The sequence below is a fragment of the Phocoena sinus genome, chromosome 13 (assembly GCF_008692025.1).
Source record: "Phocoena sinus isolate mPhoSin1 chromosome 13, mPhoSin1.pri, whole genome shotgun sequence".
NCBI classification, from domain to species: domain Eukaryota; kingdom Metazoa; phylum Chordata; class Mammalia; order Artiodactyla; family Phocoenidae; genus Phocoena; species Phocoena sinus.
The window spans coordinates 83453112-83468731 of record NC_045775.1 but is presented as its reverse complement, the minus strand read 5'-3'; the positions used below and the strand labels follow the sequence as shown (position 1 = coordinate 83468731).

Sequence of the window (15620 nt, the reverse complement as noted above, 5' to 3'; positions counted from 1 at the left end):
GGAAGAGGCCTGAAGGTGATTTTGCCAAATTCCCACATGTAAGGCCATTTCTCACCATTTTGATGACACCTCCACTAAAAACTAAAAATCGGTCACCACTTCGTAAAGTGCTTTTTAACCAAAAGAAACACTTTGTCTCTGGGGAACCAGACTGAGGCTATTTTCTTGTCTCTGGAAGGGAAAATTCAATATTATAAAGTCCATTCTCTCCTTAACAGTCTCATAGACTTATGCCCAAGAAAGCATTATTGGGCTCTCAGGGAGGAAATCTATCTGTACATTTAGAAGCTTTCCTTGCCAAAGGCAAAAATGTCTTTTAAATGCCTGATGCAAACAACTGGCTCATGCAACATATCCTATATCAGAATTTTAAATAAATCAGAATTTTTGAATTCACTGTTGTTAAGGAAATACATGTTAATCTGTTCTTTTAGAAACATTCAAGAGCAACTTCGTTGAAGAGAAATACTTTTAAGCTTCATAAGTTAAAATGGTAACAGTTGGGCTTCCCTGGTGGCGCAGTGGTTGAGAGTCCTCCTGCAGATGCAGGGGACGCGGGTTCGTGCCCCGGTCCGGGAGGATCCCACATGCCGCGGAGCGGCTGGGCCCGTGAGCCATGGCCGCTGAGCCTGCGTGTCTGGAGCCTGTGCTCCGCAACGGGAGAGGCCACAACAGTGAGAGGCCTGCATACCGCAAAAAAAAAAAAAAAAAAAAAAATGGTAACAGTTGATGTCTTATATATTTTCAGGCATTAAATATATGTCAACGATTTCTGCAAATATGCCCTACGTTTAAAAATAAGACATTCTCATTGTGTCAGTGGGAGGGGGCAGCTGCCTCCCACTATCTTCCAGAGAGGAAGCCAATAGCCTGGTAATTAAAAACTCCCCAGATCCAATTTCTGTGAATCTGCATTTTATCTACAACGTCAGCCGTTACTTCTCTCAGCGGTCACCTGAGAACACGTTGTTGTGGGCTGTTTAAACTCAAGCAGATGGTACTCACTGTCAATGTTTTTATTTTCCTGCAGAATTCATCTAAAGCTGCCCAAGCCCCATCTCCATGGGGGGCCAGTGGAAAGTAAGTTCATTTTTCCAAAGTGAAGGTGATAAATGATGTGTTGCATGACGCTGGGTAAGGTGCTCCTCTGCTTACAGTGCCCTGAGGGGCTGCCCTACCAACCTCTCCACCTGTTTTCCCATGCTCTCCCCTTCCAGGAGCACTGGCACCCCATCCCCCATGTCTCCCAACCCCTCCCCCACCAGCTCCGTGGGATCTCAGGGGAGCCTCTCCAATGGGAACGCCCTGTCCCCATCAACCATCGTCAGCATCCCACAGCGCATCCACCAGATGGCAGCCAACCACGTCAGCATCACCAACAGCATTCTCCACAGCTATGACTACTGGGAGATGGCGGACAACCTGGCCAAGGAGAACAGAGGTATGTGTGCCTCTGGGGAGCGTGTGCGTAGTTCAGCCACAGCTCAGGGGGACACCCTGATCCTTGGGCATCAGCAGGCGAAGAGGAAATAGTAGAAGCTGTCTATACTGTGGGAAAGATCAGAGATAGAGATGGAGATAGAGATGATATAGGTACCAATGATACAGACACAAATTATATAGATAAACACACACACATGTTTTTTTTCCTTCAGACAGTGAGCCCCTTAAAGGTAGGGATTACATTTTATTCAACTCTGTATTCCTAAGACCTGCATAGTGCCTAGAACACAGTTGGGCATCTGAAATACTGGAGGAATTAATTAACTGATAAGTATGAATGTTGCTAGCTATTGAAGTGATAGCTGCTCACAACTGAAAAAAAATGTGTTTGAGGGCTTCCCTGGTGGCGCAGTGGTTGAGAGTCCGCCTGCCGATGCAGGGGACGCGGGTTCGTGCCCTGGTCCGGGAAGATCCCACATGCTGCGGAGCGGCTGGGCCCGTGGGCCACGGCCGCTGAGCCTGTGCATCCGGAGCCTGTAGCTCTGCGGCGGGAGAGGCCACAACGGTGAGAGGCCCGCGTACCACAAAAAAAAAAAAAAAAAAAAAAAAAAAAAAAAAAAAAAAATGTGTTTGATGGGTAAGCTGTATTTCTTTTTAAATAATGTTTGTTTTTACTGATTACAAAAGGAATGCATGTTTACTGTGGCTAAATTTGTAAAGTACAAAAAAACTATAGAGAAAAAAATTTTTTGATCATCTGTAATCTTGTCACTAAGGAATAACTACTATTAACATTGTATTGAGAAAAAAAAAACCCTTTTGAAATTGCTTCTCATTTTCTCCAAATATGCATGATTTTTACCAAAATAAGATCATAGTATATATACAGTTTTACATCCTGTCTTTTCTTCATTTTACATTATATCAGGCATTTTCTCATGTCACTAACTCATTCAGGAACACCTTTTATGATGACTCTATAATACTTTCAAAATAGAGGTATGCAATCATAAGTATCCTGATTTCTCAAACCATTCCCCTGTTGTTGGACACTTGTGTTACTTCCAATTTTTTCCCACTGTTACAAATAACGTTACGGTAAGTACCGTCATGTCAGTCGTTGTTCGTATTTCTGATTCTTGTCGTAGGAGGGAGTTGTAGAAGTAGAATATGGAGGTCAACAGGTATAGATTCTTTTAAGATATGTATTGGTATATTATTAACTTTCTCCCATAAGATTATACCAGTTTACTACTCTTTCTCCAGTGCTGGGTGAGAGTGTAAATCTGAGCTCACTATCAAGCCATTAAATGCAAATTTTGTTCCCATGGTAACATGTGCCTCTGAGGCTAAGATCAGGATGTCCATGATGAGATGAGGAACCAGTGGCACAGATAGGCCTGAGTACGTGAAATTGATAATGAAACCAGACAGGACATAACAGTAGTGCGGCGGTGAGGCACCCTGAAAATCCAGTGGGGTGCCAAGGAGGTCAGTGCCAGGGGCTGAGGCCAGCAGGCTCGCCAAAGGAGCTGGCACGGAACAGGGTTTTGAAAAGCAAACAGTAGTTGAGTGGCTGAGATGGAGTGGGGTGGATGTGTCACAAGTGGATGAAACAGAAGGGACAAATGTACAAATGTCCACGGCCAGTTTGGGAGAGCCTGAGCAGGCCAGGCTCCAGATGGCACTGCCAGCTGCTGCCAGCCGTCCCTCAGCAGAGCTGCACATCGAGTGCAAAGTCCGCATGGCTTCCCCAGACCTGCCCCTCCTCCCCTGTTCTCCTCCTGGCCGCCTGCCACGCTGTCCTCCCGGCCCTTCTCGGAGCCTGCCCAGCAGGACCTCATTCAGCACGTACAAGAGCACCTTTGAAAGAATACTCCCAGCTTCTTACTTTCAGGGAGTGCTGTTCAGTGGTCCAGTTAGGGCAGCCTGGCAGCCACATGAATTGATTCGTGTCTATGAGCCACCAAACCGTGATCTCTGCGACGGCAGAGCCTCCCAGGCTAGATTCTTCATCTCGGTGTACCCCCTGCCTCTGCCCTCCTACACCTAGTGTAGTGCCTTGGCAGTAATAAATGTTTAAAGAAGGGACAAACCCAGAGAATGTCCAAGGACTAGAAGGTGACCTCAGCAGAGGTGTTTCAGAACCCATCTGTGAACAAGGACCTACAGTATAGCACAGGGAACTAACTGTACTCAGTGTTTTGTAATAACCTCTAAGGGGAAAGAATCTGAAAAAGAATAGATACATAACTGAATATGTATAACTGAATCCTGAAACCAACACGACATTGTAAATCAGCTATACTTCAGTAAAATAAAAATAAAAGACAATTTAAACAAGCTGGATGCTCCAAAAAAAAAGAGGGACTTCCCCGGCGGTCCAGCAGTTAAGACTCCGTGCTTCCACTGTAGGGGGCACGGATTTAATCCCTGGTCAGGGAACTAAGATCCCGCATGCCGCACGGTGCAGCCAAATAAATAAATATAAAATTAAAAAAAAAAAAAAAGAAAGAAAAACCCGTCTCTGATTTGTCTCCAGGAGCCTGGAGCCTCCTCCATCGGACTCCCACCCTCCCCCGACAGGGGCTCAGCACATAGCACAGCTGAGGACAGTGTAAGGGATGACAGAGCTGCAGGCCAAGTTCAGGGTGGGACGCATTACTGCACAAGGAGAATGCAGCCTGAGGAAGTACATTTTCTTTGCTCTTTGGCTAAATAAATGCCATTCATTTGGGTTGGGTTTGGTTTAGTTTGGTTTTGCCATGCCATGTTTCCTTTGTTTATTCAGAATTATTTCAGTAAAATACATACACATTTTTCCTCTCTGTCTATATACATGTATATATTTTAAACATGAAGAGTTAAATCTATTAAAATCAGTGTACTTATAGAACAGTGAAAAAATGACATGTAAAACACACAGCATCCATTAAATTCAATATTGTAAATGTCACTCGTTTGAATTAGAAGTCGCCAGTTGAGGGATTATTGGGATATAGGTGAGCTCTCGGGGGCTTTATTTTGTTAGGTTGAGCTCATGTCAAATGATGGGACAGAGAAGGCTTGATTTATAAAGAGGACCAAGTGCGTGTCCCTCTAACGACCCTCTCTGTCCCCTAGAATTCTTCAATGACCTGGACCTGCTCATGGGGCCAGTCACCCTGCACAGCAGCATGGAGCACCTGGTCCAGTACTCCCAGCAGGGCCTGCACTGGCTGCGGAACAGCACCCACCTGACATAGGGGCCCCGCCTTCGGGCTGGAGGGCACTCTTGTCTTCACGGACGGCTCAACATTTCTGGACACTGTGCTCCTGAAGTTCCCAGCCACAGCATTTCTCAAACGGCGGTGAATATTTTCTCAGCATCGAACAATGGTCTTTTCTCCCAGGGCATGTGTGTTTGTATGTGTGGGTGTAGAAAAGCTGCCTGTGTAAGTGTGTGAGATACACAGCTCTTTAGAACACGTTTCCTTTGTCTAGTTTCCATAATCCCAGGCTAGACAAAGTGATCAGACGTTTCTGATTAGAGAAAACACGCTTACACACACACACACACACACACACACACACACACACACTTTCTAGTTCAAAGCTAAACCATGACTTCTTAGAACATTCAACGAAAATCTCATGGGTTAGTGAACCAGGTGCAGTACAGCACACCAAAAGCTTTTTGACTGCCACTTAAGATCATCTTAGTTCTTATACTTTTGATTACTTTCAGTATTAATATACTCTCCCCCAGTTATTATTTTTTTGACTGTGTGTATTCATGGGTAATTGAATAATGAAAATAAGTCAGTTATTTTTGTGGACGTTTACTAGATTGCATGTTACCAAATACCCTGCCTTTTGTCTAGTACCTGCCCCCTCCAGCCAACTTTACTGTCAACTAAACGTGTTAGAAAGCAAGTGAATTGACTCCCACGGGCCTTCCCTGCCCTGCCCCGCAAAATAGTATGACCGTGACACTGAGATTTGGTAAAACTTCAGTGTCTTTGAAAATTCACCAACATGAAAGCAGCAACAACTGCTTTGGGGGGCTCAGTGAGTAATTGAAATCTCCTGCACACGCCAGGAGCCCGCCCGGCACATGTGTTTCTTCTTCCTGCCACTGTGACCCAGGGGCTGTGGAGCCACGTGGTGTCTGTCGGCCGATATTTTTCAAGTGTTTTCTTTCCATGATAGCTTTCTTACCAGTTTTCTTGGCCAGATGAGGACATTACCCAGGATGTCCGTTCACTCGGGTCTGTATCTGTTGCTTCTCAGGCCAAAAACTATTTGCTATCATGATTCTATCTAATCCTCTCACTCTTGGAGAAAGTGTCACTGCGGGCCTTGAATGCATTTTGATCTGGGCGATGTGTTTCAGGCTTTGATTAGCAAGCTGCTTACTCTACAGAGTAAGTTATTCCCGCAAGGATCGCAGTCCTGTCTGGGGTAGCAACGACCAGTCTGGTATGTTTCCGTCTCGCCCTTGATTCTTTTCTTTCTTTTTTTTTTAAATTAAGTTTACATTTTAGTTTTTTTGACATCTTTGTTTACAGTTTTTGTCTGAAATTTATTTCTTTTATTGTCTCTCGTCATACCCTAGATTTGATCTTATTAAATATATTTGGATATAAAAATATCGGTTAAAAAAAAAAAGAAAAACTCCTGGAAAAGAGGATATACTTCCTATACTTTAAAAACAAAAACAATAACCTTGAGGCCTCTCACTTGACAAAATTGTCCCAAGACGGCCTGAGAAAGGTGATGTGATATGTGGAACAATCCATTTCTCAAGGTGATGGGAACACAAAACGTTTATAACAGATACTGATGGTCTTATCGGTTTGGTTGCAATGTTAATGTCTTTGTCAGCCTGATCTGTAGGTGGGAAATAAGATTGCTGTCATCCCCTAGCTCTAAGCACTGATTTAAAACCTTACAAATGATTGAGTAGCTTTGGTGATTTGAAATTCATTTAAATGAACAAGTGAAGGCTTTGTGCAATTTGCGTTTGGCGTTGGCCTTCAAGCATCTGGAAATATTAACAGTACTTCTTTTTTACATTTATTAAACTGAGGTGCTTCTGACATTCCTTTCACTAATTGTTGCTAGAGTTCCCTAATCCCACTGGAGTCTCACTTAAGACATTTTGAATTTTTTTTTTTTTTTTTTCTGGAAGACTGAGGCTTAGTTGTACTCACTCCTGCTGAATTCTGATGAAATGTTCAGACTCTCACAAAAAGGGATGGCCCCCAGGGTCCATGGTGCATCCCTGGGGTGCTTTTCTGGTCTTCCCCACCTTTCAAGTCTCAGGCCTCGTGGTGGTGTTCACGTGATGTGCTCACCTGTGAAACCCATTTAAACACACAGGTGACCTCTGGCTAGTTGTGCAAGCAGCACCACATCAGCACTCGGTGAGCCGCGTTTCCAGCAAAACGTGAAGCTGGTCATTTGGGGGCCGTCACAGCACGCCATTCTCAGTGTCTTTTGTTTCATTGGTAGAGCATGTTGGGGGCAGTGGTAGCAGTGGTTTTTCCTTGCTTTGGCATTGATGCTTTTGATAAGGAAGCATCTTCTGATCGTTGCTGGTTTCTTTTAGTTAGCTTTGTTCAAAGTAGAAATATCTTTCTTGTGTTTTCTGGTTAGGAAAGTAATACATGCTCACGGTAGAAACTTGAACAATACAGAGAAGTATAAAGTAGGAAGTATTCAGTCCCATTCCCCAGAGACAACACTGCTCATCCTTTTCCTGTATATCCTTCTAGAGAGTCTCCCATTTGAACGTAGAATGTCTATCATCATTGTTTTCTATTTGAAGACATTATTTCATCAGAAGTTCAGTACAAGTTCAACTGGCCTTATCCCTCCATGACCTGAACGGACCTGGATCACAATTGTTAGAGTTATCTTTGAAAGAGAGGAACCCAAATGTATTCCTGATCAAAATGTGGGATTCGTTACCATTCGACACAGATCAGACTAACGTGCAGAACTGTGCTTGGAAAGAGAGGTTCAGTTAAAACACATTGCTGGAAACTTTCAAATCACAAAGGGAAACTCGGACCCACTGTCTAAAGAGGAATGTACTGGAAAAAAAAAATCTGAAGAGTTGACAAATTGTGTACTAGATTGAACACATGGAATCAATGCAATGAGCCTTCTGCACTAAAACGTACCCTCGTATGTGCAACAATGATGTGTGTATTATATAACAGTGATGTGTACATTTCTGACATCCCATACATAATACACAGTTTGTATAAATGCATACGTTTAAAAATATATATGTACAATACAGCTAACATAAAACTGTAGTACGCCTGAAGGATATGACTAGTGCCTAATATTGAGTATAAGTCACTACGTGTTCAAATCACCTCAGAAGTGCAGTAATTGTTATCAGATTAATCAGTGCAGCCAACCTTATTTATGAACCACATCTTTGAAACTGTGCAGTAGTATATACATATATATTTTTAAATAACATTTTTCACAGTTTTCCAGAGTTACTGTTGAAATCTGTATCACCAAAAAAAAAAAAAAAAAGAGCAAGATTTTTTAAAATGATGTAGACACTCTTCAGACCCAGTAATCTGTGTGTGATTTCCTGTCTGTAGATACCCAAGACACTCTAGCAGTCACCAGCCTTAATGCATGTACAGGATATTATTGTGACTTAATTTATCTGCAGTTTTTAATCCATGTGAAATGGGAATTTATAAACTGACTTGGATTAACTACGTCTGCCTTTCTAAGGTTGCAAATGTTACATTAAATGATTTATGTTATAAATGAGAGGCATCGAGTTGTACGTAAAAAAAAAATGTCCACCAATTTCTGTGAATATTTTTACAAGGAAACTTCAGAATCAAAAATATATTCAAATAAGCATTCTGGTCCCCATTTCATAATCTCTTTAGAATGGACCTTGTTGTTTCATAAAATTTTTAAATGGAGCTTCCACAGATTATCATTAATAAGTCTGATATTTTTCATGGGGGTAAAAAGTATGTTTTTCTTTATTGTAAGTATAGTTTACTATTTGTCTTTCCCATTTCCCAGCATATTTACACACGCACATGCATGTGTGAGGATACAAACGCACACGCATGGGTGAGAACACACCCCCATTGTCCCAGAAAACACTGCATAGGAAGCTTGAGGTGTTTGTTTTGATGACTACTGATGCCTGTCCAACCAGTGGCCCTGGGACACTGTTTGACTCATCATTCCATAATGACAGAAGTTTAACTCCCTGACTTGTGTCTACCTGGTTTTTCCAACTCTAACCAACATGGTAGAATAATGCTGGCAATATTTGGTTGAGTGAAATGAGAGAATTTTGAACTAACGAAGATAGACATATTAGACCAGTGGCTTTCCGTGATGTATCCCCCCCGATGTGGGAGGGTTTTTTGTTAACCTCATTTTTTTTACTCTTCTCTCCCTCCTTTTTCATTCCCCTTCTCCCCAAACTAAACTAAACAAAGAAGCAGAAACAGCCACAGAAACAAAACAGTGACTTCACTTTACCCAGCCTATATCCTTAGATTCAAATACGACAGCAGAACCCTAGCTCCGGTCACCATGGAGACCGCCTCATCCCAAAGATGACCTGGCCGGGGTCCTTGGCTTTGCTTGCTCCAGAGACCACTGAGCTTAATACTCTTTCAGAGGTGGTTTGGGCTAAGAAACGCCCAATAGTCTTTCAAGAGCTGTCTTTCCCTTACGCAGTTTTGCCTTCTACTCAGCTGAAGTCTGTTCCCATCAGAATCCTATTTTTAAGAAGTAACCCATTTTCGATGAAACCTGGATCAAGTGGAGTCTTGAAAGACTTTTTTTTTTTTAATGAAAGTGAAAAAAAAATAGAAAACAACAACATAAACTGCATTTCCAACAAATTGGAGCCAGAGTTTTATTTCCTTGTCTTCCCATTCCCAGAAGAGCACAGTTTTTCAATATTACAACTTCCTGACAGCACAAGAAATGTTCAGACTTGAGATTTGTGTTCTCTTTGTCCAAACCGAATTCTTCTGTATATGTCATCAGACGGGTCCATTTGTTTGCTTGGCATGAGGAAAATGATAAAACTCTGTTCTCAAACGAATTACATCTGACCACGGTTTTGGTTTTTATTTTATTTAATTGGCACTCTTGAGGCAGCAGGGGGTGAATGTGGGGTCGTCTACAAGGGGATTTAGACTCACAGCTCTGACTCAAGTAATGGGAATCGAGGGATTAAATCCCTCTGTGTTACTTTGAAAATCCACCTCGTGTAGCCAATTTTAAACACATTGATCTAAGGGATGAATTACTAATTGCCAATCAACACAAGGATCAGCATTTGTCTTTAAGCACCAGGAAGTAGTGATGAGACCTGAAAAGCTGAATCAAGGACTTGTTTTTCCACGCGTTTCTAGCACAGGAAAAGCTCATCAGAAAATATTTATATCCAACTATGATATAAGATAGTACCCATGTTTAGGATTTTCAAACAGTGCTCTTTGGTTATAAAAATGATCACCCTTTTCTAGTTTCCATATTGTTTTCCAATGCTTTTTCGTAAAACAGAACTGATTTTTTTCCCCAGTATTTATCATCTCTTTATTTCTAGATGCCCAAATGAGCAAAGAAAATACTTACTCCTGAGGAATGTGCATTACTTGACCATACAGCATCCACCCACAGTAGCCAAACGTATGTATTCTTTTTAAAGCAGCGGTCCCCAACCTTTTTGGCACCAGGGACCGGTTTCATGGAAGACAGTGTTTCCACGGATGGTGGCGGGATGGGGGGAGACGGTTCAGGGAGTAACGCGAGCGATGGGGAGCGGCTGTAAATACAGATGAAGCTTCCCTCACTCGCCCGCCGCTCACCTCCTGCTGTGCGGCCCGGTTCCTAACGGGCCACAGACCAGTACCGGTCTGAGACCTGGGGGTTGGGGACCCCTGTTTTAAAGAACATTCTCTGAGTCTCCTCTGTTACCCTCATCTACAGCGTGAGTGATCACGAAGCCTGAAATATAGCCACGTAGTTGAGGTGTCAAAAATCCTAAGCACATAACACACTCATCTTTAGTGATAGACACTTTCCTAGCATTACCAGCTCTCTCTGGGGCCTATTTGTGGGGTGAAATGGCAATATTAACACTTTTCCTTTGAATAATTTGCAAACCGACTCTTGATCCCCTGAAGTTCCCAGGGCTGCCAACTCAACCCGAAATGTCCTTCTCTGAGAGCTGGCTTGATTTTTTTTGTTCCTTTGGGGTTTTTCCTTCTAAGTTCAGTAAGTCAGATTCTGTATCTTGACTATTTCGAAGAACAGTTACTAGAGACAGTGGGGGCTTTCAGGAGACAAAGATTCAATATTAGAACTCGCCGACCTTGGGGATGAGAAGTCTGGGAAATAAGCGGGCTGCCTGGATGCTCTCCTCCTTTGCCTGCTGCCCCCGGTTCTTAAATAAAGCCCCTCTCCACGCTTGCTTTTCGTCCATCTGAAATGTAACGCAGAGCATCAACTGACCACCCCCCCGCCCCACCGAGAGAGTGTGAGGACCACCCTGTTGGGGCAGCATTTTGAGATCCCCAGTTGTCACCCACAGCTGGAGTTAAGCATCACTGTCAGAACAGAGGCACCGGAAACCCACTGTCTCTGCAGGCACCACGATGCAAAGGTGGGTGATGGGGGAGATGACACTTTGTCCCAGCTCTGACCCGTTTCTAGGGGACCAAGATGATGACAACGGGTCGCCACAGGCCCCTCCATGGGACCCCTCAGCCTTCGTTGTTACCACTTTGAGTCCATCCCGCCGGCAGTGAGGGAGCTGGGGCAGGGTGTCCTGTCCTGGGCAGGAGCACCAGGGCTGCCAGGTACCCTGCGATCAGTGATACAGTCGCACCGTCCTCTTCTTCGTCCCGTCCTGGTCTTACGGGAGCAGTGGGTATCCAGATGGAAAGTGGAAGAGGGAACCTTGGGTCCAAGCTTCCAATGGGTGCCTCTTCCATGAGAACATAGCCCGCCTCGAGAACACCGGGCTTCAGACATCCTTGTCAAGCCAGATGCCCACAGCACAGTCGTATTCCCTGTGCTCGCCTGGATTTCTTTTGCATGCCGGGAAGCTGACTTCTCTTCATGTGAATCCTGTGCCTCTGATGGTAATTTTTTGTTTGTTTGGGGCCAGGAGACAGAGGACAGCTGCTCTGGGAGGTCTGTCCCTGAGAAGGGAGATCTGTCATAAGGGACTTGTGTATGTCATGAGCTTCGGGAAAGAGGAAACTCCTCCTGAGGAAGGGATGGAGCGCGTTAGAGAATTGCCTCAACGTGACTGCTTCATTGTAGGCTAAACCTCAGGGTCCCAGGAGAAAGAAAATCAACCTGAGAACTGAGTGATCTTGCGATGCCAAGCTAGAGGGTGACTGTTCTAGCCCCAAACATCAGGACGGAGACTGGAACTCTGACCATTGACCTGAGTGTTTCACACCACGGAGGTCACGACCTAAATGTGGGCTCGAAGTTTTTTAGCTTTTGCTTAATATTTATATTATTTAGACACAGGGGCTTCCTTGTGTCCCTAAATCAGTGCTTTGAGCTTAACCAAAATAATCATGAAACACTCATTCAGAAGGGCCTCTTGTCATAGTCACTGGAAACCCCCTTTCCTTTAGGACAAAAGAGCAACAGCTATAGCTGATTCACTTTGTTGTAAAGCAGAAGCTAACACACCATTGTAAAGCAATTATACCCCAATAAAGATGTTTAAAAAAAAAAAGAGCAACAGCTGAAGGTCCTGAAGGATCCAGCCTGATTGAAGCCCGAATCAGTACCAATACCCTTTCCAGGGGAGCACGACACCTTATGGGGTAAACTCTGGGTGTTTAGGTTAAAAATTCTAGGGTGGCAACAGAAGGTGTATTAGCATGAGGAGGTGGAGATACTCCAGCTAGATACTCAGATTTCCCCTTATCTCAGGCAGGATATTAAGGAACAGACACGCCTACTACAGCACAATAGCTGCTTACCGCTGAGGTTCTGTGGAATCAAGTTCAAAGTCACTCACTCCCACGTAGTTTGCCTCGGTTGGAGCAGGAATTTTAATTCCACCATTTTCCTTTTGCTGTGTCATCTTGGATGTTTATTCATGGAGCTGGCAACTCTAATTCAATATTCTGATATCAATGGCCTAGTGTGTCACATCAAACACCATTTCAAATTCTGCATCTCGGTCTTGGGAAAGCTGCCAGCAACTTAGAATCCTGCTTATTCCCCTGGAGACGTTGCCAGCAATCCGGATGAAGCAGCCACTGAACCAGATTAAAGGGCCTTCATCTTCTCCTCTTACAGGAATTGGTCTTACCATTGTTTCAACAATTGAAGAGGATTTTAAGTCGGACAATTCTGTACAGTAATTTACGCTGTAAAAAATGTACATGTTGTAGCATTGATTATAAAGTGCTGTATTTATTAAGGTCCAATACCATTTCCATTTTTGTCTAGTTGTTCACTATTAAAAAAGTTTAAGTTCCTTTTTGTTATGTGATATTCATTTGGGGCTTCTTGTGAGAACATTTGATATGGTTAGAAAGTCCGGGATCTGTGTGGATCGTCACTATTTTAATCCAAGTAGTCGTAATGGTCTGTTAAGCGTCACCATGACAAACCCTACTCCTGATGAAATCGTGTGCTCTTACCTGTGTCTTTAAGAATGTGATAAAAATCTTAACCCAAGGAATTAATAAAGAACAGTGGCTTTAGTAAGGAACACTTCCTCCAGCTTTTCTTCTCAAAATTCGTGAACGCTTTTTCCAAGGAAATTCCAGTGGACTCTCACTAAGTCCCCCAGAGCTCTTCCCAAAGAGGGGCCTCAACTCCCAGGCTGCCTCTACGATGTCTGCCTGCCTGGAGCCTAAAGTTTCTGTACTTTGCTGGTTGCTCGGATCTTCTTAAGGAAGTGCAAATGTTAACTCCCCTTTCTCTGTCTCCCTCTTGTATTAAGAAAAAAAAAAAAAAAATTACTCCCACACAGCTGTATTTATCATATTGCAAATAAACAGAAGTCCACGTTCAAATCGTGAATAATTCAATAGTGAATTATTTGGGCAAGATATTAGGAAGGAGTGGAGAAGTACAACTAATATTAAGGATTTGTCTGGGGGGATCTTCTATTGTGTCTGAGTTTAAATTGACATGTACAAGGATGGTGGAATCATCGACCATTTATTTGACTGTTTGGAGATTTTGCCGTGTCTGTAAGTCACATGAAACGCATGTAGCACAGTTCTGGACTGGGGAAGTGTCTTACTGTACTGCAACAGAATGAGCCTTAAGGATTTATAAGAATAAGCACTTTTATATTTGAAGGTAAATGCTAACGCATCAGTGAGATTACTTTTTTAATGTCTCAATAAACCTTGAAATCAACATCACTCTGTCTCAAAAACATCCTGCTGTCTCTTCCTAGAACTTCTTATGAGTAAAATGTTCTTTCTCTTGGGTTACACGATTTGGTTTTAAATATAATCCACTAGTCACAAACTATCTTTTCCTCTACAAAAGTCTGACTCCCTCTGAGCTAGGAGAATGGATGACAGCATTTTAAGGGAAGGGGCACCGGTCTCAGAATGCTTTTGGGAGGAGAGGTTAAGTGTCACTTGGGAGTGAAAGAGAAATAAAGCAGTCTGTGATAGAACCTGGAATTATCTTGCTAAGAGAGTTTTCGATTGTTGTTTATTGTTTGTTTGCATGTCAGAGCTTTGTTTATTATAAAGCAGTGCATAAATGGTAGCTGTTATATGACATGGTTCGAACGCAAACGGCCGACGAACATTGAAAACGGTCCATGCTAAGACTGATGTAAGCCTGCACTTCTTTTCCCCTTTTCTTTTTTTGTGTTTAACTTTTTGAGGAACTTTCAAACGGTTCTCCACAGGAGCGGCACTGTTGTACGTTCCCGCCAGCAACGTATGTGAGTTCCAATTTCTGCATCCTCGTCGACACTTGTTATTGTCTTTTTTTATTGATAACTATTCTGCCGAGTGTGAGTGGTATTAGATTGTGGTTTTGACTTGCATTCCCCTAATGACTAATGATATTGAGGTGCTTATTGGCCATTTAAAAATCTTCCTTGGAGAAACAGCTATTGAATCATTTACCCATTTTTAAAAGGTTATTTGTCTTTTGCCTGTTGAGTGGTAAGGGGTTCTTTTTGTGTGTGTGTATTGGATATGAGTCCCTTATCAGATATAGGATTTGCAAATATTTTCTTCCATTCTGTGGTCATTTTTTCATTTTCTTGATAGTGTCCTTTCGAGTACAAAAGTTTTTAATTTTGATGAGGCCCAATTTATCTATTTGAAATTTGTCTCTTGTACCTTCATCGTGTCTTATATAAGAAGTGTTTGCCTAACCCAAGGTCATGAAGATTTATTTCCTCCTATATTTTCCTCAAATAGTTTTAAAGTTTGAGCTCTAAAATTTAGATGCACGATCCACTTTGAGATGATTTTTGTGTACAGCGTGAGAAAGGGGTCCAGCTTCATTCTTTTGCATGTGGATATACAATTGTCTCAGCACCCTTCGTTAAAAAGACTCTTCTCACCCCCCCCCCCCGCAATGAATTGTCTTGTCACCCTTGTCCAAAAACAATTGACTGTGCCCTATGGCAGCACCACACTGTCTTAATTACTGTAACTTTGTAGTGATTTTTAAAATGAGAAAGTGTGAGTCCTCCAGCTTTGTTCTTCTTTTGCAAGTTGTTTTGGGCGAAAAGTGGTTTTTTAATTAACCATCAATTATGTATTAAATTTCCTATAAATGAACTTGTTTCAAGCAGGTGACATCTAGCCCAGTTTAAAAACAAATAATGTGTGCCCTAGTAGCATGGCTGAAAGAACTGTATGGAAAGTGCAGAATGGGTTCATGAACCAGCCAAGTCCCTGCACATTCTCAGTCCCTGTTCTCCAAGAGACACCGCCCATCCCAGCGTTCTTGGGCTAGTATCTGGGTGTCCCCCACCAAGCTGGAGCATCTGATATATGGAATATGTGTTTCTGAGGGTACGATAGAAATATAAAGTTGGTCCAGATATTCTGTGCTTCCAGAGTCCAGCAGCCTCTTTCTGCCCCAGTGCTGTATGTTCAGGTGCTCCGGTGCCCAGTGTGGACCTGGCACCTTGGCCATTCTGTCCC

At 42.9% G+C, this 15620-nt stretch overlaps 1 protein-coding gene across 10 annotated transcripts in view; it reads left to right on the top strand.

Moving 5' to 3' along the window:
* Window positions 1-13854, top strand: part of AFF3 (AF4/FMR2 family member 3) — a 618492-nt gene extending 604638 nt beyond the window's left edge. For 9 of the 10 annotated variants that reach the window (XM_032652346.1, XM_032652348.1, XM_032652347.1 and 6 more), the window contains 3 exons: window positions 1031-1080; window positions 1218-1441; window positions 4567-13854. In XM_032652346.1, the coding sequence (XP_032508237.1) occupies window positions 1031-1080; window positions 1218-1441; window positions 4567-4688 (396 nt within the window). In that variant the 3' untranslated portion in view covers window positions 4689-13854. The remainder of the gene's footprint in view (window positions 1-1030; window positions 1081-1217; window positions 1442-4566) is intronic. The other variant, XR_004352729.1, reaches the window with a different exon arrangement.
* The last annotated feature ends 1766 nt before the right edge of the window (window positions 13855-15620 follow it).